Genomic DNA, 25,989 nt, shown 5'->3' on the forward strand with positions numbered 1-25,989 from the left:
AGTATTCATCACGTAAGCCGCTCAGCCGCTCACACCCGCAGCAGCGCGAGCTGCGCGGCCCCGCGAGCTGCGCCTCGTCGTCGTCGCTTAACTTCTTCCAAAACAAAGCAGGTACAGCAGCTAAACTGGGCTCCCTTCTTTGTGATAAAATGACAAAGCGGCATAAGGACATAACGCATGCAGTAACGTGCTTCATAGTGATGGATATGCTGCTGTTCTCTGCAGCTGAAAAACATGGCTTCAAACAATAACCTGCCACTCTTGATCCGCGATATAAAGTTAAGTTATTTTTCTTTAAAAAAAAAATCTGTTATGGTTAAAAAAGGTGGTTGAATAAAGATGTAATTGGAATTCTGTGTTTGTGTTCTTTAAATCAAATCATTTAGCAATATCATAAAATGTCCAGGCAGAGCTGCACATAAAATATGGTTTTAAATATTTTCAATAATTATCGATATCGATCAATATGCCTTTTGTTTTTTGATCGATAAGCTTTTTTTCTATATCGCCACATACATCCCTATGCATGGGAACAGAGATTCCCAACCCCCCCCCCCTGCTCAAAGGTGTCCTGCTTTTCCCAAATGAAAATATGGTCACCCTACTTTAACAAGTATCTAGTTCTTGTTCTCATGTGTTTAGTTTATCCTTGAAAAACTTTAAGCAGACATTACTCCGAGTGATTTTCTTACATTTTCATTCATTTATTATTATTACCGTTGTGATCTTATATCACCCAGTGATCTATAAATCCTTATTTTATGTTTGCACCGTCTTGTCCCAGCAGATTAAAAATCCCCATTCTAGAATTTGCTTTTTTGTTTCATCAATCACTTTCTGTTGTGATTATTGAAGAAATTGTGCAGTTCCTTTAAACCCTCTTAAATATTGACCACCCGTTGGTAAATGATCAGCATTAAGTTTTGCCCCTCTTTTAATTCTTTGTTTGAACACGTCTCTGTCTCCGTATTTGTTTTGGCCTCTATAATTCTGTTCTTTTCGTTTTAAGTGTGAACCTGGTCAGGATAGAGAAAGTCATCTCCGATGCTCCTTTTGGCAATCCCAGCAAACCCAAACATAAAATTGTTCACAGTCAGTGTTAGGTTACAGGTAATCCCTGTGGGAACACAACGTTGTTTCCTTGGTCCAACCTGGTTCCAATCGCCTGGGTCATCGATACACTCCACCACCTGCGACAAATCTTTGACATTTTCAAACCACAGCAGCTATTCCTGGGTGTCCACACCCCCTGTCTGTGAAATGTCTCTCGTCGTAAGCCCATGTTTTCAGTTTATCTCCTCTTTAGTGTCCCCCTTTCGGGCCCATTTACCCCAAGTTGCATATTGCTGAATCCCCATTTTCAAATATTTTTTTTGTTGAGAGTCCAAGAGTGTGTTCTAGGTGCGTTTTCTGAACACCAACCTCTCCATGTCATGTTCGTGAAACCTTGTAGTTGAATTCCATCACCTGTGAAGCAAAGCAGTCATGCATAGTCCTGTTCAAGATGTTTTTAACACAGCAGGAGTTTCACTGTTGGGTGCCGTTGCAGCTCTGATGTTCCTCAGAGCCAACCTTCATGCATCGATATCATGTTGAAGCTGTTATCCTCCTATCATCATCTTGTGTCCAGGAGTCGCTTCTGCTGTCCTGACCAGATTCCAAATGTCCAACTAATCTAATTGACCTCATTTCTTTTCTGCATGTACAAGAGGACGATCGTTAGATTATCCTGGTCTAAAAGACCACTAGGTTAATAGATGGCTAAACTATGTTTATGTGGGTATTTTTTCTTCTGGATGTTTTAACATTTAGTTAAAGAACAACTATTGTGCTATTTTGTGTTCAAACAGATAGTTGTTAAGTCTCCTCAAACCTTTTAGGTAACTGCGTACAATTCCAAACTATTAACACTGGTGCTTTAATCCCTAATTTACCCAAGTTATTTATTAGAATAAGGCATTATTCTAAACTTGCAGTTTATCCATTTAAGTCCTTAACCTTTGTGGTGCTTTATTGATGTCTGCCAAAGTGGCAGATTTTACAGGCATCCTAATTATTTGGTCCTTATTTGCGCCTCTGCCTACTTTAAGATACCCAGTAAATGTTGTGCTCACAATTTCTCCTTCGCTTCAACAGGTAGCTTAAAAGGTTCAGAGTTTATTCTGCTTATATTGAAAAATTAGCTTGCTCACTCGTTCGTTCATTGGTTTATGCTTTTAACTGTTGCTGTAATGCCTACTTTAACTTTTTTGCCCACTAGTTTTTTCATGATCATAATTATCGCTCATTGATGTAGATGTATTTTTTTTCTTTCCATGTCGTCTGAATTGCATACATTGTTCTTATCCATTTTCCTTTTACGATTAAACGCCCCCTCTATGTATCATAAGTTGTTGAACCTGTTTAGGTTTAGCATAATTTCTTAAGCTGCTCTATGCTCTCATCAGGTAAATTAACATTTTGGTGCAAAATGAATGTCTTTTAGCGGTGTCCCCTATTTCTTCTCGTGCACCTAGTGTTATATGAAGCTTGTTGTATCTTAAAGCGCCTCTTTGAATCTTATTCAAACCCCTTGTGGGGTTAATAAAATTCCAAAACATATCTATATATGTTTTAGATGATTTAAATAAAAACTTTGTTAGAAAAGTAAAAGAAAATCCTTCTTATCTTTGCGAACTCTACCAGCTTTGTTTCCAGACCAGTACCACTTGTCCGAATGCGTTTGACCCTCTTATCGCTCGCTAATAACAGCTCTGACTTAAAACAATTAACATCCTAGGGGTTTAATAATAATCTTGATTGCTTTTAATCTGAAAGTTTTTTCCTAAGCGCATCCGCCAATGTGTTTGTCTCTAATGTGTGTTTTGTTTTTTAATTGTGTACAGGAAAATCTGATGTGAATTGCAGAAGGGGTGTCTGCCAACTCATCTTTGTTTCGTGTTGTGGTCCATTGAAGGTTATCAGATGCCTCTGTCTTTGCCCCCGCAATTAGTTGTCCATTTTCAGTCCTCATGTCTCAGTTCAGCACCACAACATCGTTCCAGGACGAGCCTTGTCCATGAATCTTCTTTCTCGAATCGTTTTGTCTGAAACCACAAGGAATTCTGCCAGCATTTTGCCAATATGGATTTTGTCCAAAATCAAATTGTCTAATACAAGAATTGTCCATCTTCATCCGTAGTGTAGTGTACATAAGTTGAAAAGAAAAAATTAAAACAAAAATTACAGTAAAACTTTCTTAAAACAAAATAAACCACATCGTTCCCTCTAAAACGAACTATTCTTAAAGTTCTTCACCTTTACCCCAGATCTTGATCCCTTAAAAATTTATCCAAGCAAAATATTTTTACAGATAGTTCGACCTCTTTGTATAAGTTCAATAATCAAAAATATATTTCTCTTAACCTTGTAGCATCACATTCCCCATTAAACCTCTATGCAGCTTCTGTAAAAATTACAGATTTTTTGTCCATAATTTGATTAAAAACAGGATTAGGCAGGAGTCAAGTACATCACATTTTTCTCTCCGTCCCCTGGACCACTGTGGCACCGCTTGGTACTCACTTGCATCTGAGAATGTCTAAGAAAAAAGAGACTAAAATCTCTCCATTAGCACATTCCAATTATATATTAGACCAGGTTTCTTTGCAAGAAAAAAAGGCAGAAAACAGGGAAGAAATGCTAATGTGAGTCAGTGGAGAGGGGAACAGTGGGAAAGGGTAAATGAAAAATTTCTAAAGCCACCTTTCTACCGCTAGAAGGTCTCCATATTACCTGGTGTCTAAGTTGATTAAAACTTAGCATAATTTATTCACTTTTGTCAATCCCTGCATGTCCATTTTAGATCTAGACTTCTTACTATATGACCTAAAAGAGCTCACTTTCCAGAGTCTTCTGTTGGAACAAAGGTGGCTTTCCAGCTTTATTCTCCCATCATCTGAAAGAAGTAACTCAGAGAAAAACAATTCTGTTAGTGTATTAGGTGACAAAAGAAAACCTGGTCTTTTTAGTGTCTTGGTTCTTAATGTGATGTGTCTAAGTTCTTGGTTGGTCCAGGGGAGGTAGGAATCTCTCGTTCCTTTTCTTTCATCATTTTGTATTAAATCTTCTCCTTTTCTTAAATTATCTGCCAAGCAACCTTGAATGTTGTCACTTTTTTTTTTTGCCACTGGTGATGCAAAAATTAAAGCAAAGGAATCATTTAACAAAGAAATAATCAAAATACACAAAACAATAAAAACCCGAAAGTAAAAAGTCTCCCAAGGAGTGCAATCTGTGTGTTCCAATATCTTATAGCATTCTTTTGATTTCTTTCTAGCTCTTTTGATCATGCAAACTTAGTTATTAATGCTTTTCAATCTTAATTGGTCAAGGGTGAAACTTTAAAGCAACCATTTTCTCTTTCAGGCTTTTGAGCTTCTAGTGTTTTTCTATACATGATAAGAGTTTTCCCCGTAATTCAGCACATTGAGAAGGCTACCCAAAAAGAAAGAGAATAGAATTAGATTACAACCCTTCAGAAACTCGCCTTTTGTTTTATTTTGCTGATATATTTTTCATGCCCCCTCATGCCAGAACACTCTGAACCCAGCCTCACCATAAACTTTTGGATGTTTACATCATGGTCAGATTTGTTTATCATATCTTTTGTCCTGTTTCAGGTTAAACTGTCCCTCTGAGGCTTGCCTCAGCTCAGCATAACTAATAACATCAGATGCTTTTGTAACTGATGACATGCTTAATGTGGCCTTCTGATATCTTAATGCTCTTAAATTCTTCTCTTTAGGCAGCTGTAAAATCCTTAGTTAAAAATCTCCCTTTAAACATATCCCATCCGGTTCCATTTCTCCCAAACAGTCTCCCATATTCTCCCCATATGCTGTTTGCCATCTTATTAATGTTCTAAAATTACAATTACCTTTCTTCAGCTTTTAGTTAACATAGTTCATGATTAAAAACGTCATTTGAATTACGGAGCTGCAGTTCTCCCAAAATAAATGAGCATTCTGAAGCCATGAACATTACTTCACACAGACGAACGTTTAGTTACATATGATACACAAATACATACATACATACATACATTTACATAGAAATAACGACATTCAGACAAACAAACACAAGCAGGCTTTTACTTCTGACAGGGAGGAAGGGCTGGTCAGATCCTAACGACGGTTATGGCAGCCTCTTTCAAAATGCCCTGGCCAACCACACGTCCAGCACAAGGGCACATCGTAATCTTTGGTTGGTCCCTTTCTATGATTTCTGTACTGCGGTGTATCTCTACTGAGCATTTGACCCCATGGAGGACTCTGATACATTTGAAATGGGACATATGGAGGGAGGTGCCCCACAAACTGGTTTGCACCAAACACAGGTGTCAGGGCAATAACCATCTGAGCTTTTGCAACATTCTTCTTCTTCCTCCTTTTACTTTGATTGTCTCTCAGCTGTTTTAGCTGTTCAGCTACGAGTTGTTGTTTTAAGTTCTGTAAATCACTGCTAAGTTGTTTCATGTTGTTTTCATCCATATCCAGCTGATGAACCAAAGCAGCCATCTATTGATCTAAAGGCATATCATAACTCGCCACCATTCTGTCCATGTTCTCCTTAACATCCTCTGTTTGGCCCTTTAACATTGCTTGTTTAAAGCGTTGCTGCAGCGTGACTGATAACCGGCAAGAGCCCGTCTGTTCTTCCCATACTTTCAACATTATGTTCACATATGCTGAAGCCGACTCCCCTGCACAACGTGTAGTGTCATTTAAAAGGCCAGAATCTGTACTTACCGGATAAAACGTCCTCAGTGTGCTCCAAAGTTGCCGTGCCACCGGGGCCAAAGGTGCAGCTGCTCCTAGTTTGTCAGTTCCAGCAGAAACTTCAACCGCATGTACTTCATGTGGTTCCAGGTATGCTGATAAGCCAGTCCTCACATCACCAATAGCCAATACATACCCGCTTAAAATCTCCAAGAATACTTTGATCCAAAGGTGCGCCCCTTTCCTTGGATCAGGGAACATGTGCCTCAGATGAACGTTGTCAGCACATGGAAGAGGGCTGCAAACAGCTGCATTCACCTGTCCTGTAGCACTGTGAGTCTGAAACAATGGCAGTTGCACACTTTGTTTCGTTGCAGGTAAAGAAAGATCACTTTCGCTAGAATGCAGATTACATCTAGGTCTTACGTCACAGCTTATCTGTCCCCCACATAACACCATACCAGGCACCTGCACCGAAGGGTCTGATGAAGTCACCACACTCCTGGCCTTGGATAACAGTTCTGCACCATCACCACACAGATTGTTTTGCATAACAGCGGCTGCACCAGAAGCAGACATCTCTGGAATAACAGGAGTTGTGTACTTACCTTCTTGTTTGAAAGAAGATGATTCCCTTACCCCCTGCAGATTTTCACTCTCTTGTTGTTTGTCGAGGCCTGAGAAGCATATGCTGAAATAATGTTCAGTTAGTTTTATCAAGCCTGCTATTTTGATTTCCTCTTTTTGGCATTTTTCTCGAGCAAACTCACCAGCATCAGCCGTTTTTACTTGTGCTTGGGCTAGTCTATTTTTTAACATTTGCAAATAGTAAGTGCACATTCGGGCTTCTGGTGGAGGTCCTTCTGTATCACCAAAAACCCCGTCTCCCCTCATTTTTTCACACCACTCCTCAAATTGTTTTAAATGGTTTTCAGCATCTTTGTGTGGGAAGCTTGCCATTATGCTCCCTTTTCCTGCCTCCAGCAGTGTTCCTAAAGAACACCCCTGGAGCTCATTTTCTACCTGATTCTCAGCCATTCCAGCACTCACACGTCTTGGCCAACCTGCTGGGACAGCGTCCTGTCCCCGGTCCAATGAGAGCTTATTTTTTATCTCTGACACCAAAACTTATTATGTTCCTATATGCCTTATTATATTTTTACACGGCAGTTTCAATGAGCCAGTGTACTCAGGATGAGCCGGTTATATGTCACCTGAACAGGTGCACCCTTACCCTTCACTTCCACGGCTCAATGTCAATAACGTGTCTCACACACACACTCACACTTTCTGGCCAAGCTTCAGTTAACTCTGTACGTACCTTTTTACTTATCTTCTTGGGCTGTAATTGGACTGCCCCCTTTTTAAAGTTCTTTAAGAGAACTTATGGAACCATCGAAACCAAAAAAGTCCAAGTGTTACGTGCTCTGTCGGTACCCATTTTCAAATATAATTGGATTGGCTGCTTTTAAAGTTCTTTAAGATAACTTTTGGAACTATCGAAACCAAAAATCCAACGGCTCTTTGATCTTTTAAAAGCCACGCGTAACGGCGTGCCTGTCAGAATGGCCGCTTTTATGCTACACACAGAGGAACACGCATTTTCCTCCCTGCCTAACAAGGGGACCTTTTAAACCCTAATTCTCCACATTCACAGTATTTTCAGAGACCTGGCCAAGGTCTCCCGGACTTTCACCGCTCTGAGCGCACGCAAATCCCAAGTTCTTATCGACACGTTTGCAAACAATTCTCCTCAACTTTTCTCTGCCTTTAGGAATACAAAAATCGGCCCTTCCAGGAAGAAAAAGACACTAGGAGATGAATGAAATCTCCTTATCTTATTGTGCGGCCGCAGGCTGTGTGTTTTTCCTCTGGAATGACGTCCTGACCGGAAAAACGGAAGGTGGTACGCTGCCTTTTGGGTCCGGGCGGAGACACCATTTTGTTATTGTTTCATCGTGTCCTGTCTACGGTGAAGCACCCTCGGTGGACCCAGCTCGTTTTACCCAGTCAGGCGACCCCCACTTACTTATTACCTTGAATGTAGGACGCATAAAACAGACAAGTATGCTTTTAGTTATATTTTATCTACGTAAAGACAGAGAAACAGTTACAGTCACACCAGCGCTGATGGGCCCCTGATCGGCAGGAAGCCTCGATTACTCATCACACAAACATTATATAGGGATCTCGGTACACACCCTTGCAAGGGCTGTACACATCCAAACTGTGACATCAGCAGGGAAACTGCATCACCTCCGGGGTGGTATCTGATAGATATGTGCCAATCTTTTGGGTCAGTACCATCTAAGTGTGCCATGCAGTTCTGGGATAAACAGCTCGTTCCACTTGACCTCGTTGATATCTGTTATGCCATTAGCTGGTTGAATATGCTTATTATTACTATTATTAATTATAATTTGGTATTATAATTTAAATAATAAATCATTCAACTCAAATTTCCGCTATAACAAATATAGTTCAAATGGTGGTGATGTTAGCTATAAGCTTGTAAGTATTTATACCACTAATGCATTAGTTAATTTGCTGTTATGAACTCATTTATGCTGGAATAAATGATCAGGTCGGACTGTTAACCGACGAGGTTTATCCAGCAGGTTGTGAGAACCCCAATGTAACTGCAATTAGAGTTTAAATCCTTATTCCTTATCACCATCCAATGATATTGTCTCTGTATTAATATCAGATGTTAACTCCAAAGGAGGTTAGCTCTGATTTCTGAATACCCAGGCAACTGTGAATTGAATTGAACACAAAACAATGTCTATTCCGCAGTCGTTGGTTTTATTGAACCAAAAGCAATTCCCTGTTACAGTAATTCTCTGATTCAACAACTTTGGAATTCTTACTCATTACTAAACTAACATGCAAAATATATATGTGGAAATAAAGAACAAAACAAAAATAAACAATGGATTAAAATGAGCGGTTAGCAGATCTTAACTTAACTCACAGTTCAGATACACGTCACCCTCCCAAGATGGCTGCTACGATGACGTATGAGAGGAGGTCCTAATGACGTAACCACGCTTACGCTGATGGGATAATGCCTCGCTTCGAGAGGGCGCAGCTAACTGGGAGTTTAAAGCAAAGCCCGCGACTTGAGCTCGGACAAAGAGATTAAACTGATAAGGAGAAGCGAAAAGAGAGAGGGGGGAAAGCAGGGGAAAAGATGAAAAGGAATGAAGCAGTAACCCACGGCGGGGTTCTTGATGGATCACAAATCAACACAGCAAATCAATTGTAAAATGCATGCACATACAAATAAAATGTTCAGCAAAATAATTCCAACTTCGTCGTGGAATAAAAGCATTAACCAACACCTACAAAGTTCTACCGCCTGCCCAGGCACTTCTAAACACCCTGTTGGTGAGACAGAAATAAAAGGGGAGACCCCGTTACTTTGAGTTGCCTCGGGGCTGGTCCGGAGCGCTCCGAGTAGTGGCTTTCTGGACGCGTCTTGACGAGCGCAGTTTTCCACAGGCTGCAGCGGGACGGGGAAAAAGCTCCTTCGTTTCTTCCTCCGGGTTCACAGTTGCTTTGTTGGCCAGACAAAGCGGGGTCCTCTTCGATCACTGGGAGATACGGCGTCTCTCAGTCTTTTGATCAGAGGGAATTTAAAAGTACTTATTTAAGTCGACCTCCTGTTATAAAAAGCAGGGAATAACCGTTGCGTCGAAAAATCTCGGTCCAGCGAGTAATCGAACACGTGGCGTGGGATCACCCCAACGGAAACAGCTGTGTGTGTGTGTGTCTTCTCGGGTTGGCTAAAAGCCAGGGAAGAAGGAAGATTGTCGTGTGTGATCGGCTTTTATAGCCATCACCATAGCAACCTTATCTTGATCGGCGGCCATTTTGCCGTGTTGCGTGATGGGAGTTGGTGGCCATTTTGACCACATGAGCTGGTGGCCATTTTGACCACATTGCATCATGGGTAACGCAGTCCGTTACGTCCCGAATTGATGCCCGCTTTTTGTCACGTCTGAACTGGCACAACAATATCCTAACAATGTTGTGAGAAAATTCCAAAAAAGGAACATCTGCGCCTTGTGGAGAAGAAGGGGAGGTGGGGGCAGTATGGACCGGGTTTCGTGGCGATGGAGGTTTTTGGTTCTTTTTGGAATATAAAAGGGGGTCCTCTCTCTGTCCTGCTGAGATCTGGGATGAATAGGGTTCTCTGCTCACAGAGCAGACCAACGGCTATGGGTTGCATAGCCCGTTCTTTCTGCACTGTGGGCTTGGGACCCTAATAAATAATTTCAAATGAATGAAAAACAATAGGTTTCTCTGCTCACAGAGCAGATGACCGGCTATGTCTTGTATAGCCCGTTCTTTCTGCACTGTGGGCTATGGAACCCTAATAAATAATTTAAAATGAATGAAAAGCAATAGGTTTCTTTGCTCACAGAGCAGATGAACGGCTATGCCTTGCATAGCCCGTTCTTTCTGCACTGCGGGCTTGGAACCCTAACCCCTTTTCTGACAAATGTTGCCCTATTCTTACTTGTATTGATCTATCTTGTAAAAAATATTTTATCCAATAAAACATTGATCCACTAATTAATTTTTTTTTTCAATTAAAAAAAACCCTTCTTTTCACATCATATCATAGGCTTTCTCTATGTCAAAGAAAACTAACTTGCCCTTTTCTGATTTCATATTCTAAACATAGAATATAATCCATAGTACTTCTACCTTTTCTAAATCCACTTTGAAATTTTGATAAATATCCCATCGTCTCAACAAAATAGCTCGATCTTGCATTTATTATTCTCTCCATTATTTTACATATATGTGAAGTTAAAGCAATAGGCCTTTAACTTGCTGGATTTGACCACTCTTTACCTGACTTTAAGATTGGAGCTGATTGCTTCTTTCCATGCCATAGGTAAAAAACCCACTTTCCATATATTATTATAGAATTCCAATAAAACCTTTTTAGATGCATTACTAAGCTTATTAACCATAATATAAGTAATATTATCTTTTCCTGGAGATTAATCTTTTGATTTCCTTAAAGAATTATTTGATTCAAATACAAAAAAAAGGACCATTCAACAAGTAATTATTTAATTCTACCCATTCCCTTTATTATTCCCCAAACCTTTGAAATTTCTGTTTCCCTACCTACCGAATTACAAAAGCTTCCCCAATAAACCTTTTTTGCATTTTTCACAATTATTTTAACAGGAGCTTGTAACCTTTTATATTCAATAAAATTCTGAAAATTCTGATTTCTCTTTAACAATCTAAAAGCTTTATTTCGAGATTTATTTGCAACATCACATTCCTTTGTCCACCATGGTACTAGTTTCTTCTTATATTTCCCTCTTTTCCTTTGGATTGTTTTACATGCAGCACCTAAAATGGCTTCACAAATAGAAAAATGACCTTATCAATATCAAAATTTAAATGAACCGTTTGCATTTCTTCATCACTTAGTATTTTATATTTTTCCCAATCAACATTTCCAAATATCCATAGTCACACTGCTGCGTGTGACAGACATCTTTCTATGCCTTCATTATCAATTTTTCCCATTTCTAAACAAATTTCAATAAGTATAGGATAATGATCACTACCTATAGTTGATTCTCTTAATATTTTCCAATTACTAATTCTGGCAAAACTTTCTGAAACTAAAGTTAAATCTGACGCTGATTCACATTCATTTCTATTTCCCCACAAAGTACTAAAAGCATTAAAATCTCCACAACAAATTATCTTTCTTCTTATATTTTTAGACATTTCCTCCATTTCATCTAAATACAGTTTTTTACCTGGATTAGAAAAAATTATATTTTAATACTTTCTTTATTAATCCAAATTTCCACAGATAACCATTCTAGTGTTGTTCCTTTTCTTAAAAATCTATACCGTATACCTTTTTTTTAATAAATATTACACATCCTCCTCCACTTTCTTGTTCCCTAACTCTTCTAATGCTGTCATATCCGGCTATCACAAAATCTAACTCTGGTTTAAGCAATGTTACTTGATCGCAAATATCTGTTTTATTTTCCAACTAGTTTAAATATCCTTTAAATTCTTGTCCATTTGCCAATAAACTTCTTGCATTCCATTGTAAAGTAAACATTAGTCTTCCTCTACCTTGTTTTCCATCTGTTTCAAACCTTTTATTTATTAACTCCCACGATAAATCCTTCACAGCTAAAACATTTTCTGCACCTTTCACTATAACTTTGACTCATACACACACACACACACACACACACACACACACACACACACACACACACACACACACACACACATACATACATATACACTCACTTTATTAGGTACACCTGTCCAACTGCTCGTTAACACTTAATTTCTAAGCAGCCAATCACATGGCGGCAACTCAGTGCATTTAGGCATGTAGACATGGTCAAGAGAATCTCCTGCAGTTCAAACCGAGCATCAGTATGGGGAAGAAAGGTGATTTGAGTGACTTTGAACGTGGCATGATTGTTGGTGCCAGAAGGGCTGGTCTGAGTATTTCAGAAACTGCTAATCTACTGGGATTTTCACGCACAACCATCTCTAGGGTTTACAGAGAATGGTCCGAAAAAGTCCATCCCTTTATGACCACAATGTACCCAACCCATGATGGCTACATTCAGCAGGATAATGCGCCATGTCATAAAGCTGGAATCATCTCAGACTGGTTTCTTGAACATGACAATGAGTTCGCTGTACTCAAATGGCCTCCACAGTCACCAGATCTCAATCCAATAGAGCAACTTTGAAATGTGGTGGAACGGGAGATTCGCATCATGGATGTGCAGCCGACAAATCTGCGGCAACTGTGTGATGCCATCATGTCAATATGGACCAAACTCCCTGAGGAATGCTTCCAGCACCTTGTTGAATCTATGCCACGAAGAATTGAGGCAGTTCTGAAGGCAAAAGGGGGTCCAACCCGTTACTAGCATGGGGTACCTAATAAAGTGGCCGGTGAGTGTATATATATATATATATATATATATATATATATATATATATATATATATATATATATAAACAAACAAAACTTATGACTTTATTGAAATGTAAATTTTTTTTATTAATGCCTAATACCATGTCTATCTTTGTTTAAGAGGCAAAAAATATATCGGCATGATATTTATTTACCAATTTATTTACACATTGTGTAAACATCAGGGCGTCATGATTAGTCATTTAGCCATCATAGTCATAGTTTAACATTTGGCACTATGATGTTTTCATTCCAATTCTCAAAAGTGCTTGAAAAATAACAAAATAAAAATATTTTTTGTACAAGCATGTATTTTATTAGTGTCATGTATTGCAAAATTGCATATTAAAATGCCCAAACAGGCTATTACACTTTCAGAAATAAAAGGATAAAACATACAATTAATTTGCAAATAATCTCGAGTTACCTATCGACATTGTGTGATTTATCGAGGAAATGATCCCCCCTCTGTTTTTTTTGAAAATCGCACACTGTATATATACTGTATCTACACGTTGTTACGGCCCAAGGCCTTTCCTCTGAGTTCCTGTGTAGAGCTTCTAATTGGTGCTGATTGGCACCAATTAGCACCAATTAGACGTCAGTCTGGCAGCTGTCAGCAAGCTTCTTCATCTGACAGCGCAAGCCCAAGCTCCGCTTCAGCCCAAGCACCAGATGATCAACCCCAGCCGGGAGCAGCACAGATCTGACCAGCTCGGAGGAGCTCAGCTCATTCTTTCACAATCTCTGCCACCAACTTCTCTCTTTCCCCTCTCCTGTTCAACCAGTTATAAATCCCATTTTAAGTTATCCCATGCGGGGCTTCACTTTGATTTGTTATGGTCCAAGAGCCAGGCCATAACAAAAAATATCTATCTATCTATCTATCTATCTATCTATCTATCTATCTATCTATCTATCTATCTATTGCAGCTGCTCTGTGAAGGCATCAGAGCTTTGTTAGACATTAGCGAATAATATATATATATATATATATATATATATATATATATATATATATATATATATATATTATTCACCAATTTGTAAAGCTCTGATGCTCTCACGGAGTAGATGCAATTTTGGAGAGACTAAGTTACAAAAACTTGGACATGCAGACCTGTATCTCTCTATCTAATATTAGAAAAATCACATTCTAATATAAACAATACCTTTTAATTTTACTTGGGAAAAGTTATCCCTCGAGCCCTGACGTCAATAGTCCGTCGATTTAAACAAAAATACGCCGCACAGTGCTGAGGTATCATTAACTAGTGTGTTCAGCTTGAATCAGCAGGTTAGGGTAGCAGGTCGACCGCCCCAAGATGGCGGCCCTAATTCCTGCACCGCGACAGTCAATGCGGGGTCTACTCATATATTATGTCTATGTGGAACCCCATAAACATCGGCCTTGACGTAATTCCGTCAAGATTTGATTTAATAGAAATGCTTAGAAGTAATTCAAGAGATGAGTGTCATGGGATTATGTTTCATTATCTTAGACTAAGTAATTTAATTGATAGGATTTAATTTTTATTTTTTTTATTTTGGTAGGTTGGTTTAATTTATTTTAGGTACTATAGGTCATTCTGATCCACACTCCAAACCAGTTGGTGGCGGTAATGCACCGTTTCGTTGCGTGCCAACCGCCAGAAAAAAACATAAAGAAGAAGAAGAAGAATTCCGTCAAGACGTATGAGTGTACGCGCTGAAGTTGTATGTGAAGATGGCGGACGAGGAGGCCGAGCAGGACCGTAGTCTTATGGATGGTATCAGCAAAACAATTGGAGAAGTCAGAACATTGCTGGAAGGACTACACGAAGTTCTGATTAGAGAGAGCACAGGCTCACCAGTTCAGTCCTCTTCTAAGTATTGTCAGGAGTTCTGTAGGGTGAGTTAAATTTCAATCACATGTAAAACAGGCCACCTAGATACGAATAACGCTGATGTACACTGGATCTTGCATTGTCTGGTGAAATGTCCGCTTTTAGAGCCGGATAATGTTATACAGTCACGTTTTATTCCGTATATTATGATTACCAGCAAACAAAAATGTCACGAATTTGGAACAGAACACAAAACAAACCCGTCGGTATTTTAGCATGCGGTAGCACAGGGTTGTTTTTGTATAAGAAGAAATTAAATGCAGTGTTGTTGACTCGGTAGAAATGACAAGCTATTTATTGTAGGTTGTGCTGCATTTATATTGGCTTGTCAAAGCTGGCCTTGTAAAGTTCTTCAGTTGCACGGTAACACCACTTTACCAATAGAGCCTGTAGGTAGCTTAGCGTTAGCGTTTATCAGTGAACGTATGGTTGCATGCAGGATATGGACGTATGTGTTTCTTCGGAATCGGACTTTGTGACTTGTTGTTTTTAACAAGGTTCACACATTTTGCGACTTCCCATTTAATTGTTGCCGGTTGATCACGAAGTACCGGGAAAAAAGAAAATTAGCTGGTTTTAGCCATGCTCGGTTTCTGCTGTGTACGTGCTAAATAAAACGTATGCAATTATCCATGTTAGCTTTATGCTAAAAACAGCACAGCATTTATTAACTCCCGTATTGACTGTGCACTGCACGGTTTATCTTAACTATCTGCACCGTTTTACGGCTGTAGATTACTTTTAAAATCAGAACATTATTGACAATTGTGGAGAGACATACAGGAAAGCAGATTTAGGAAACATAAAACAAACAGGTCTGCTACATATAGGTTAAAATGATTTGAAAGTAATTTGATTATTTTGTTTGTTTTTTTCAAGATTTTCAATGATCTTCCAGTATGTTTTAAGATCTGTTGTTTGAAAATTATAAAAGGAGGGTGTGTTTTTGTTTTTTTGTTTTGCCAAATCATTTTGTGTAAATAGTACTTTTCTAAAATGAGGATAAATTTAATTATAAAATTTTCTTTGGCTATTAAATTTGGATTAGTGACTATTAGAAGGATTTCAAATTTGCTCAGAAATATATCTTTGAATTTTTGGGAAATATATATTTGTAATTGCAACCAGAAAGAAGTGACACTGACACAGTCAACAAAAATGTGCTCAATTATTTCACCTTCACATCCACAAAATGTACAATTGCTCCTTACAGTAGGAAAATACATACAGATATTTGCTTTTAAGGTAGCAGCTGGGTGCGATTTGCTGGGGGGATTTACCCCCCCTCTGTTTGTGACGTCCCCTCCTCTGGTCATTCATGTTTTATCCCTGGGGGGGATACATTCCTCCCCCCCCTCTGGTCTGAATAAGTAATAATATGGATTTTAAAAAATGTATATAAATTAGGGCTGTCAGTTTTAACGCGTTAACGCGTTAAGTTTGTTAGACCACAACGGCAACATTTAAAAAAAAAAATTTTTTGTCTCCGTTAGCGCGTCAAAACACACACACCATTCCCTAATGTCTTTTCCCCGCCGTGATCTCCGCACTGTGTTTCTTTCATCCTCGGCGCTTTCCGTAGTTTCAAGAGAACTAGAGACTGTAGCAAAACACACCCGCTCTCACTGTTGCACAGGCTGTTTATGTCATGCGACTTTGTACTTGTTTTATTCTAAAGGCGCTTGTAAATTTCATGAGTCACGGGTTGCGTTGTTTTGGGCATGTTTCTGAAAGTGAAATCACTTATTTGGGCTCTAAAATAAGTGATGAAACAGCGGTTATTAAGAGGCCTGCCTGCACCAGACACTTTGTATCCAGCTGAACTATCCCTCCGCCATAGGCGCCGACGGTAGTAAAGGCAGACAGAGCAACTCTGCAGTTTACGGTGCAATAACCGGTGATAACTGCTGAAAGTAGATTACTTGGTGCAGATCACCAATTTGAGCAGACATTGGTTCTGAAGATGAGCTTTTAACACGCTGATAACATTGCAGAAACCCAACCCATAAACCGTATTCTAATGCTTATTAATTTGATTTCTGTTTCCTCTGTACGTTTCCAAACGAAGTACCTGGAGTTACCAAACAGTTGCTAAACAGTCTCTTTCAGGGTATTAAGCTCCTGCAGCTGCAAGCAAAGTGTAAGACTGGAATGACCTGGAAATTTAAAACCTTTTTCCAGGCTTAAACTGTATGAATATGGATATAAACAGCAAGCAAAAATACTGTTGTTAGTGTGAAAGCTCAGAATTAGATGTGTGTGAGAGAGAGTGAAAAAATTAACAATAAAACTTATGACTTTATTGAAATGTAAAATTTTTATTAATTTATATGTATATGCCTAATACCATGTCTATCTTTGTTTAAGAGACAAAAAAATATATCGGCATGAAAATAACTATTTATTTGCAAATTAATTTACACATTGTGTAAACATCAGGGCGTCATAATTAGTCAATTAGCCATCATAGTCCAGAGTTTAACATTAGGCACTAGGATGTTTTCATTCCAATTCAAAAGTGCTAGAAAAATAACAAAATAAAAATATTTTTTGTACAAGCATGTATTTTATTAGTGTAATTTATTGCAAAATTGTATATTAAAATGCCCAAACAGGCTATTAGACTTTCAGAAATAAATGGATAAAACATGCAATAAATTTGCAATTAATCTCGAGTTAACTATCCACATTATGTGATTAATCGATTTCAAATTTTTAATCGTTTGACAGCCCTAATATAAATACATGTCTTGTGTCCTTCACATTTGTTAATTGAATTTTTTGTTGTTTGTATTTAAAGAGTATTATTACGTTTTCTGCTCAAAGCGGTTAAAGTAAACTAATACCCACTCCCGAGTCCAGACAGTAGATGGCGCAAGTTTAAAAACAATAGTCTAACCTACTGGATCTAGCTACTTACCTGAAAGAGCAGCTGCTAGCTAACCAAGTAATGAATGAGAACGTGTGGCAGCATGAACGTCAAAGTATTTTGTCATATTTCGGCCAGAAAAATCAACAGAAAAGGTAAAGAGTAGATGACGGGACGAACAGCCATGGTAATGTTACAGGACAAACTTTGGTGGATGATGAAGAGTTGCGGGCAGCGTCACAAGACGAAGCAGCATCAGCTGATTTCTTCACCTTCCCGCCCAGGACAGGTTGCATGCTGTCTCGAGCCAGACAGCATGCAGGCCACATAACCGTGTTGTTATGTTCATCTTTAAAACACTTGAAATGATCCCACCCTCTGTTTTTTTTTTGCAAATCGCATACTGGTAACAACTTTTCACGTTAACATGTTAAGAACATTTAACTAGTGTCCCTTCTCGTTCTTAGTCTTTCCATCGGCATTCACCTTCACCAAGGGCTCTCAAAAGTCCAAGTGCAGATGTCCCCACTTGTGTTAATCAGTAATCAAGTTGCTATTTTCTAGATGTCCATATTATTTCTTCAATTGTCCTGAGTTCATCAGTTATTTGATGCTGATCTCTAGCCGAAGCCTTTTTTCAGTTACAGATTTTGTAGACTTCACAGCGTCGAGAAGGGAGTGGTTGTCCGTTACACAGATAATAGGCAGGATGTTGTGTGTGCCATCACCAATGGTGAGCTCTGAATAGAGTGTAGCCAGAAAAGCAGCACTATCAATCCCATCTGCAGGTCTTAAAGTCTCTCCGGCTAGCGTACTCCGCACCACTCTTCTGATTCCTTTTGACTACCAGCAAATGGGTGAGAAATTCCCATCTTCTCCCATTAGCATGATAAAATGTCCTCCTTGTGTACCTCAGTCCGGAAGGTTTCCCATTGATGAATCACTGAACACCACTAATTTGAGGTGTTTGTTGTCTCCCAGGTGTTGCAACCTCAGGGTAACTTCCACTGATTTAAATTTTTCTGATCAGCTTGTTTGCACAGTGCAACGTTTTAATTGAGGCAGTTTTGTGTTAGATGCCATGATAGATGCGTCACGTATGATGTCAGGTCTGCTCCGTCTTGCTACCCACAGCATCTGTCCAATCTTTAGCTTTAGCATGTCCATCTCCTTGTCTGTTAAAGGAGCCTCCCTTTGTGGTGCTCTGGTGGAATCAATTGTAATGGGCTGTAGGTTTTGTATATATGTACGCTGTTGTACTTTTATTTCATCCTGCAGAGAATGAATTTCCATCCCAATGTAGTTGAAGCTGTTATGTTCTTCTCGTCCAACTTGAATAGCAGTTTTATGTTTGGGAATTACTGCTGAAAAGAACAGTTTTTAACCACTGCATACAAAGTAATCTACATTGACAGGCAATGAATCATGTCACCTTAGATAAATCATTGAGCCAATAGAAGACAGGTGGATCAGCTTTTGACACAGTGCCCCCCCAAGTTCTGCATAGTTTCATTCACCTTGTTGTACCAGCACAATGATGCATCTGCTAAGCTATAAACACATTTCTTTAACTTCTGTACAATTCTTTCACTCTCTGCCACGTGAGGTGGACAGATATATACATCTCAGGTTAAGTCTTTACGGACATTAAAGCAGCATTTTTGCAAGGTAGAGTTCATTTCCAATTTATTTTGACATGATTGCAAAGACCATCTTCAGGGATTCAGAGGAAGATGTGGGTGAGTCTTTAGGAAGTTCTTGAGTGTTCATTTCTTTAAAGCCTATTGCAACAAGTCTTTCTTTGGGTACATTGCCCACCTGTGTTTTCTTAAGTGTGCACACACTCCTCGTTGATATGCATTTCTCACCTTCATCTTTCTTTTCTGTAAATACATTGTTCCTTTTCCAGTTGTCAAGTTCTGTTTTTCCAGTGGCCTCGGCTGGTTATTTTTCTAGATGATTTCTGACCCGTTTCTCTCTCTTTATTTAACTACCTGTCCTGCTTTCAGTTTCAATCCTTTGCTGCCTGCTGTTGAGTGTGCCAGAGTGAGATCATTCACTTTTCTTAGCCTAGACTGGTGTACTCTGACGTAGGTTCCTCCATGCCTGACAAATATTACTACAGCATCTTGCCCATTGACCACACCAGGGGGTCGTTCTTCGTACATTGCTAACTCAGTTAGCTGGATTTGATTGTTGACGATTTGCCATGATCTTGGATTGTTTGGTTCTTTAACACTCATCCTGGACTTACTGTCATAGCAAGCAGGTTTATTTCATGTAAACAGATTAGATCGCAGTTTTATAAGCGGAGGAGATGGGGAAGTCTGTCATAGCCATGTCTTGTCCATTTTTATGACAGCAACCTGTTGCGGAAGGTTCAAGAATAATTCGCAGAGCTTTTCGAATTAATCGCGTATTGCGAGACAGACACCATCCTTTAGCGCAGCGCGACAGTGTAATTGTAGAGATGTTTTTTTTTTTTTTTTTTTTCATGAGGCTGTTATTTACATAATTCATTTGTTGGAACCACACATTAAGTGTTCAACACGGAGGAGTGATATTTTTTATGTTCATCCAAAGAGCTTTTTTCAGTGCATTTAAAAGTGGCTTTTTTAAAAAGAGGAAAAAGTAGTTTTTTAAAATACAGTATAATAATTAAAGGCTACCATTTTGTAGAATATTCTTGTACTTCATTTTTACTTCTCCCCATGTTCTAGTGGAACCCGTGGAGGCTTTGACATAAAAGAACAAAGACAATCTGAAATTATTAAAATGCAAAAATACAGAGTCACAAATTATTGCAGCCCTTTGTGACACGCAGGGCAACCGTATATATGATGACAAGCTTATAAAGGACACATTTAAGGTGTTCTATCATAATCTCTATACATCTGAACAGCCATCTGTGATCTGTTAATGGATAAGTTCTTTGCCCAACTCAGCTTGCCCACTATACCAACAGAAAATAAACCTGTTCTCAGCTCCCTTATTTCTAATGAACAGGTGGTCAATGCGATAAGGAACCTACAAAATGGAAAGGCTCCTGGCCCTGACGGTTTCAGTAGTGAATTTTACAAAGAGTTTTCAGGCCTATTAGTAGATCCTCTAGTCAGAATGTTTAATGATGCATTCTCAAATACTTAGTTACCCCGGACTTTGAGAGAAGCGAATATCTCTGTCCTTCTTAAAAAGGGTAAATGCCCAGAGTCTTGTGCATCCTACAGACCCATTTCCCTTCTTAATGTAGACGGGAACATATTGGCAAAAATTTTAGCCACACGCCTTGAAGGTGTCTTGCCCAAAATTATTAAAGAGGATCAAACTGGTTTCATAAAGGGACGTAATTCTTCTAATAATGTCAGGCGGCTTCTAAATATTATTCAGGTTTTCCAGCAAGCTCAGGTCGATGGTCTAGTGCTTTCTCTGGATGCAGAAAAGGCCTTTGACCGAGTTGAATGGTCATACCTATTCTACTGTTTGGCTAAATTTGGCTTGGTGGATGATTATATTAGATGGATCAAAGTCCTCTATAGCCATCCTCAAGCTGCCATTATGGCAAATGGGGTCCGATCAGACAACTTCCCGGTACATAGAGGAACAAGGCAAGGATGCCCCTTATCTCCCCTCTTATTTGCCATGGTTATTGAACCACTGGCAGAGGCCATTAGAGCAGCCCCCTCTATACAAGGCCTGCAAATTGATGGGATACATCATAAGATAAGCCTTTATGCGGATGATGTCCTAATTTATGTTTCAAGTCCTGATACATCAGTACCTGCTTTACTTGATGTTATTGATTTGTTTAGCAAATTTTCTGGTTACAAAATTAACTTGACAAAATCTGAGGCCATGCCGATTGGGAGTCTAAATTCAATACCTAAAGCACTCCCCTTTTTCCCCTTTAAGTGGTCTCCAACAGGCTTTACCTATTTAGGTATATTTATAACCCCTACATTTAAGCAAATGTATAAAGCTAATTTTGTTCCCTTATTTGAGAAAGTGAGACAAGATTTGGAGCGCTGGAATTCCCTACCCATCTCCTGATTAGGACGCATAGCCCTCATTAAGATGAACATATTGCCTAGAGTACTTTATCATATCCAAATGATCCCTGTTTTATTTTCTAATGGAGTTGTGAAAAAACTAAATGGCTGGCTTAGCTCTTTTATATGGAGCAAACGCAAACCAAAGCTAAAGATAGCTACTTTACAGCTGCCAAGCACTGAGGGAGGTTTAGACTTACCAAATTTCAGAAAGTATCAGCTGTGTACTCGTATGCGATTTATTCATGAGTGGATCTTAAATGATAAAACTTCTACTTGGTTGGGTGCTGAAACCTCCCTATCAAAATATCCACTGAGAGACCTGTTGTTTATTAAGAGTTTTAGGACTATCAGGCTGTGCTGTGACAACCCTGTTACGCTCAACACAATTAAGGCATGGCGACTAATGCGTAGACTTGAGGGTAGGTCCAAACTAACATCAGTTTTCACTCCTATTCTTAACAATCCCGATTTCCAACCGGGGCTGCTTGACACTGGCTTTAAACAGTGGGGTATCTCTGGCATTAACGTCCTGAAAGATTTATTTTCTGATCATTCTTTTTAATGTCATTTGATCAGATGGTTGAGAAATACAATATCCCCAGACGTGATTTCTTTCGTTTCTTGCAAATAAGACACTATATAGTGCAAAGCACAACCGTAATTAGTAATGCTGAGATATCTCCTCTTGAGAAAGTGATGTTTGGAACAGTTGGGAAAATGTCCATTAGGATACTCTACAGAGCTATGCGTGATATTCCACCTGTAGCTTTGCAAGAGCTTAGAGAGAAATGGGAGAAAGAGCTTTCTGTTACAATTCATGATAATGAGTGGAAAGATATATGGACCTATGCTAGATCAGTTTCAGTATGTAACCGTGCCAAGTCGATACAATTTAAGATTTTGCATAGAATGCATATATCCCCTAACCGTAGGCACAATTTCAATCCCACTTTATCACCAATGTGTCTTAAATGTAAAACTGAAGTGGGAACATTAACTCATTGTCTTTGGTCATGCCACAAGTTACAAAGATATTGGTCTAATATTTTAACTGAAATTGAAAGGATATTAGGACTGAAGCTACAGATGGACCCAATGTCTCTTATTCTAGGCCTTCCAGCAAGATGTGTTCTGTTAAAAAAATCAGAGACTGTTCTGTATTCTTACATATGCAGCTAGGAAGAATATTTTATTGCAGTGGATAAATAATAGAGACCCAACTGTTAAAGGCTGGCATAGGGTGCTTTTTGATTTGATACCCTTGGAATATTCAATTTGTATGATACACTCCAAATCGAAACAATTTTATAAAGTATGGGAACCTTATTTGAACTACCTTGACCCGAATGTATCAGCCATTTTGTTAAAAGGATTTCCTGAAAGGTCATAAAGGAAGACATGCTGTTGCACTTTTTTTTTCTATTTTTACTTTTTCCCCCATATATGGAACTGTATATGCATAGCTGAGCCTCTGTGTGTGTGTGTTTTGTTTTGGGTATTTTTTCTCTTGTTTGTTGGTTTGTTTAAGCCATTGCATACTGGATATTTGTCTACTTGCTGTGAAATGGAAAATGAATAAACATATTCTTTAAAAAAAAAAAAAAAAAAAAAAAAGCAAAAATACATACTGTAGAAAGTGACATCTACCATGGACTAGGGCTGGACGATAATTCTATAACAATATATATCGATCGATAGACGTGTGACGCGATAGGAAAAAACAGGGTCGATAAAACTTTGATAGACAGTTTTCCTTTCTTCCTTCCTTTCAGCCTATCATATTAGTTGATGCTACAGTCGCTACTTCCTCTCGACCAATCGTAATCGCAGACCCAGGCATGCCGTCACAAAGCGCCGCCCTCTCAAACCACAACACAAAGCACGTGAATATGTCGCAGCAAGGAGCTGAGGAGGAAACGGTCCCAAAACGGGGTTTTACTAGTTCGCCAGTCTGACAGAAATAAACCAGTGATTTGTAAAACTTGCAAGGAACCGGTAAAAACAAAGTCTGGTAACGCAACCAACTTGTTTCATTACGTAAGTCGCTCACACCCGCAGCAGCGCAAGCTGTGTCGGCCCTGCGCGACACCGCGTCATCTTCGGAGGAATCTTCTGGAAGTTCTTCCAAAACAAAGCAGGTACAGCAGCTAAACTGGGCTCCCTTCTTTGTGATAAAATGACAAAGCGTCCAAGCAGCATAAGGACATCATGCATGCAGTAACATGCTTCATAGTGAGGGGATATGCTGCTGTTGTCCACAGTTGGAAAAACCTGGCTTCAGACAATTACTTGCCACTCTTGATTCGCGATATAACGTTCCGGGACGCAAGTTTCTCTAACGGCGCTCCCTAAATTGTGCAACTAATGGAGGGAATCAGTGCAAAATCAGCTGCAGTCTGCGTCCTTACGCGCCACAACCTCGGACCTCAGCCCTGCGTCAGCCTCTCAATTATGAAACCTGAGAAGTAACTAGTGTACTATTCCCACCTAAATAGGCTATTTTATTTATTTATTTGGTATATTTATTTTAGTTATTTTACTGGTCACTTTAGTTTATTCTTTGTCAGTATTTAATAACATAACTCAAGTCTCCTAAGTTATTTTTCTATTTTTATTTTTAAAATTCTGTTATGGTTAAAGTTGGTTAAATAAAGATTTAATTGGAATTCTATGTTTATGTTCTTTATTAAAATTAATTCATTTAGCAATATCATAAAATGTCCAGGCAGAGCTGCACATAAAATATGGTTTTAAATATTTTCAATAATTATCGATATCGATCAAAATGCATTTTTTTTTTATTTTTTTTTTATTGATAAGCTTTTTTTCTATATCGTCCAGCTCTACAATGGACATTACATTAAGCATTTAATTTTTCTGCTACTTTTTACCAGCCCTCTTTCCTGGCTTTAACAGACTTTGAGATGTTCCCTGTTGTTTTAATTAATGACTCAAATTCGGCATAACCTTCCATTAAAAGCTCGTGTTCTGCTTGGGAGAAAAACTGTGGGCGTTCTTTGGCCATGCTGAACAGCCAATAGCAGCGCTGCTGATCAATGTTTCTACTATTAATACATATCCCCTTTTAAACAGACGCATGAACGGGCAATTATCTCAGATAACTCAATCCAGCCATACTAATCATAAACAACAGGTGTGTTCGAAGAACCCAATTAGCTGGATCATGACTAGCACAATGCTATCATCTTGGATGTCTTGATCTTGGATGTTTTAAGCAACGTACAAAGAACGAGCCCTTGGACCTTTCCACTCATGACAGTCTGTTCTTTTATAATAGACTTTATCTCCTGTTTCATATTTGTCATCAGTTGGCCACACCTGTTTCTGAAGAGCTCTTTGAATTCTCTGAGCATTTAGCCTCAGTAAAAGCTTTTTTCATATCATGTAATGTTGCAGTGTGCTGAGTGGTCCATGCACTGACATCTGTTTGTAATGATATATATATATATATATATATATATATATATATATATATATATATATATATATATATATATATATATATATATATATTACACTCCTGATCAAAATCTTAAGACCAATCAAAAATTTGCAAGAATTAGCATTTTGCAACACTGAATCTTAAGACGGTTCTAAGTAGAGATTCACAATGTTAAAAGGACAAATCAGTGCAAGAGACAAGAACATTTGAGCAGGGAATTGTCTGAAAACTGCATTTACACTCAAACATGATTTTTTCAGCTGATCAAAAGTTTAAGACCATAGTCTTTAAAAGCCAAAAGCTGTGCAAACATCTGGATTCCATGTCATTTTCTGTGAAGTCTTTACACTGTCAAGACCTCCTGATGGCAAAAGCAAAAAAGCTCACTGACTTTGAACGTGGTAGGATTGTTGAGCTGCATAAGCAAGGCCTCTCACAACGTGCCATCGCTGCTGAGGTTGGACGCAGTAAGACAGTCATTTTGCATTTTTTAAATGATCCTGAGGGTTATGGAACAAAAAAGTCAAGTGGTAGACCCCAAAAAATTTCACCAGCTCTGAGCCGCAGGATCCGATTGGCTGTCCGTCAAGACACGGGACGATCCTCTACCCAAATTAAGGCCATTACTGGTGCTGACTGCAGCCCAATAACCATCAGACGGCATCTGCGAGAGAAGGGCTTCAGAAACAAAAAACGTCTTCAAAGGCCACGTCTTCTTCAACGCCACAGAATTGCCCGTTTGGACTTTGCAAGGATGCACCAAACATGGGACATTGAAAGGTGGAAGAAAGTTGTCTTCTCTGATGAGAAAAAATTTAACCTTGATGGTCCTGATGGCTTCCAACGTTACTGGCATGACAGGGAGATCCCACCTGAGATGTTTTCTACACGGCACAGTGGTGGGGGCGCCATCATGATTTGGGGTGCGTTTTCCTTCAATGGAACAATGGAGCTTCAGGT

The 25,989-nt window shown here is 39.0% G+C and overlaps 1 protein-coding gene across 1 annotated transcript in view; it reads left to right on the forward strand.

The window, feature by feature from the left end:
• Window positions 1-14,443: 14,443 nt before the first annotated feature.
• Window positions 14,444-25,989, forward strand: part of znf292b (zinc finger protein 292b) — a 71,971-nt gene continuing 60,425 nt past the window's right edge. Inside the window, exon 1 of the mRNA XM_012858123.3 lies at window positions 14,444-14,653. Coding sequence (XP_012713577.2) covers window positions 14,489-14,653 — 165 coding nt within the window. The 5' untranslated portion in view covers window positions 14,444-14,488. The remainder of the gene's footprint in view (window positions 14,654-25,989) is intronic.

This window comes from Fundulus heteroclitus, chromosome 16, assembly GCF_011125445.2.
Source record: "Fundulus heteroclitus isolate FHET01 chromosome 16, MU-UCD_Fhet_4.1, whole genome shotgun sequence".
NCBI classification, from domain to species: domain Eukaryota; kingdom Metazoa; phylum Chordata; class Actinopteri; order Cyprinodontiformes; family Fundulidae; genus Fundulus; species Fundulus heteroclitus.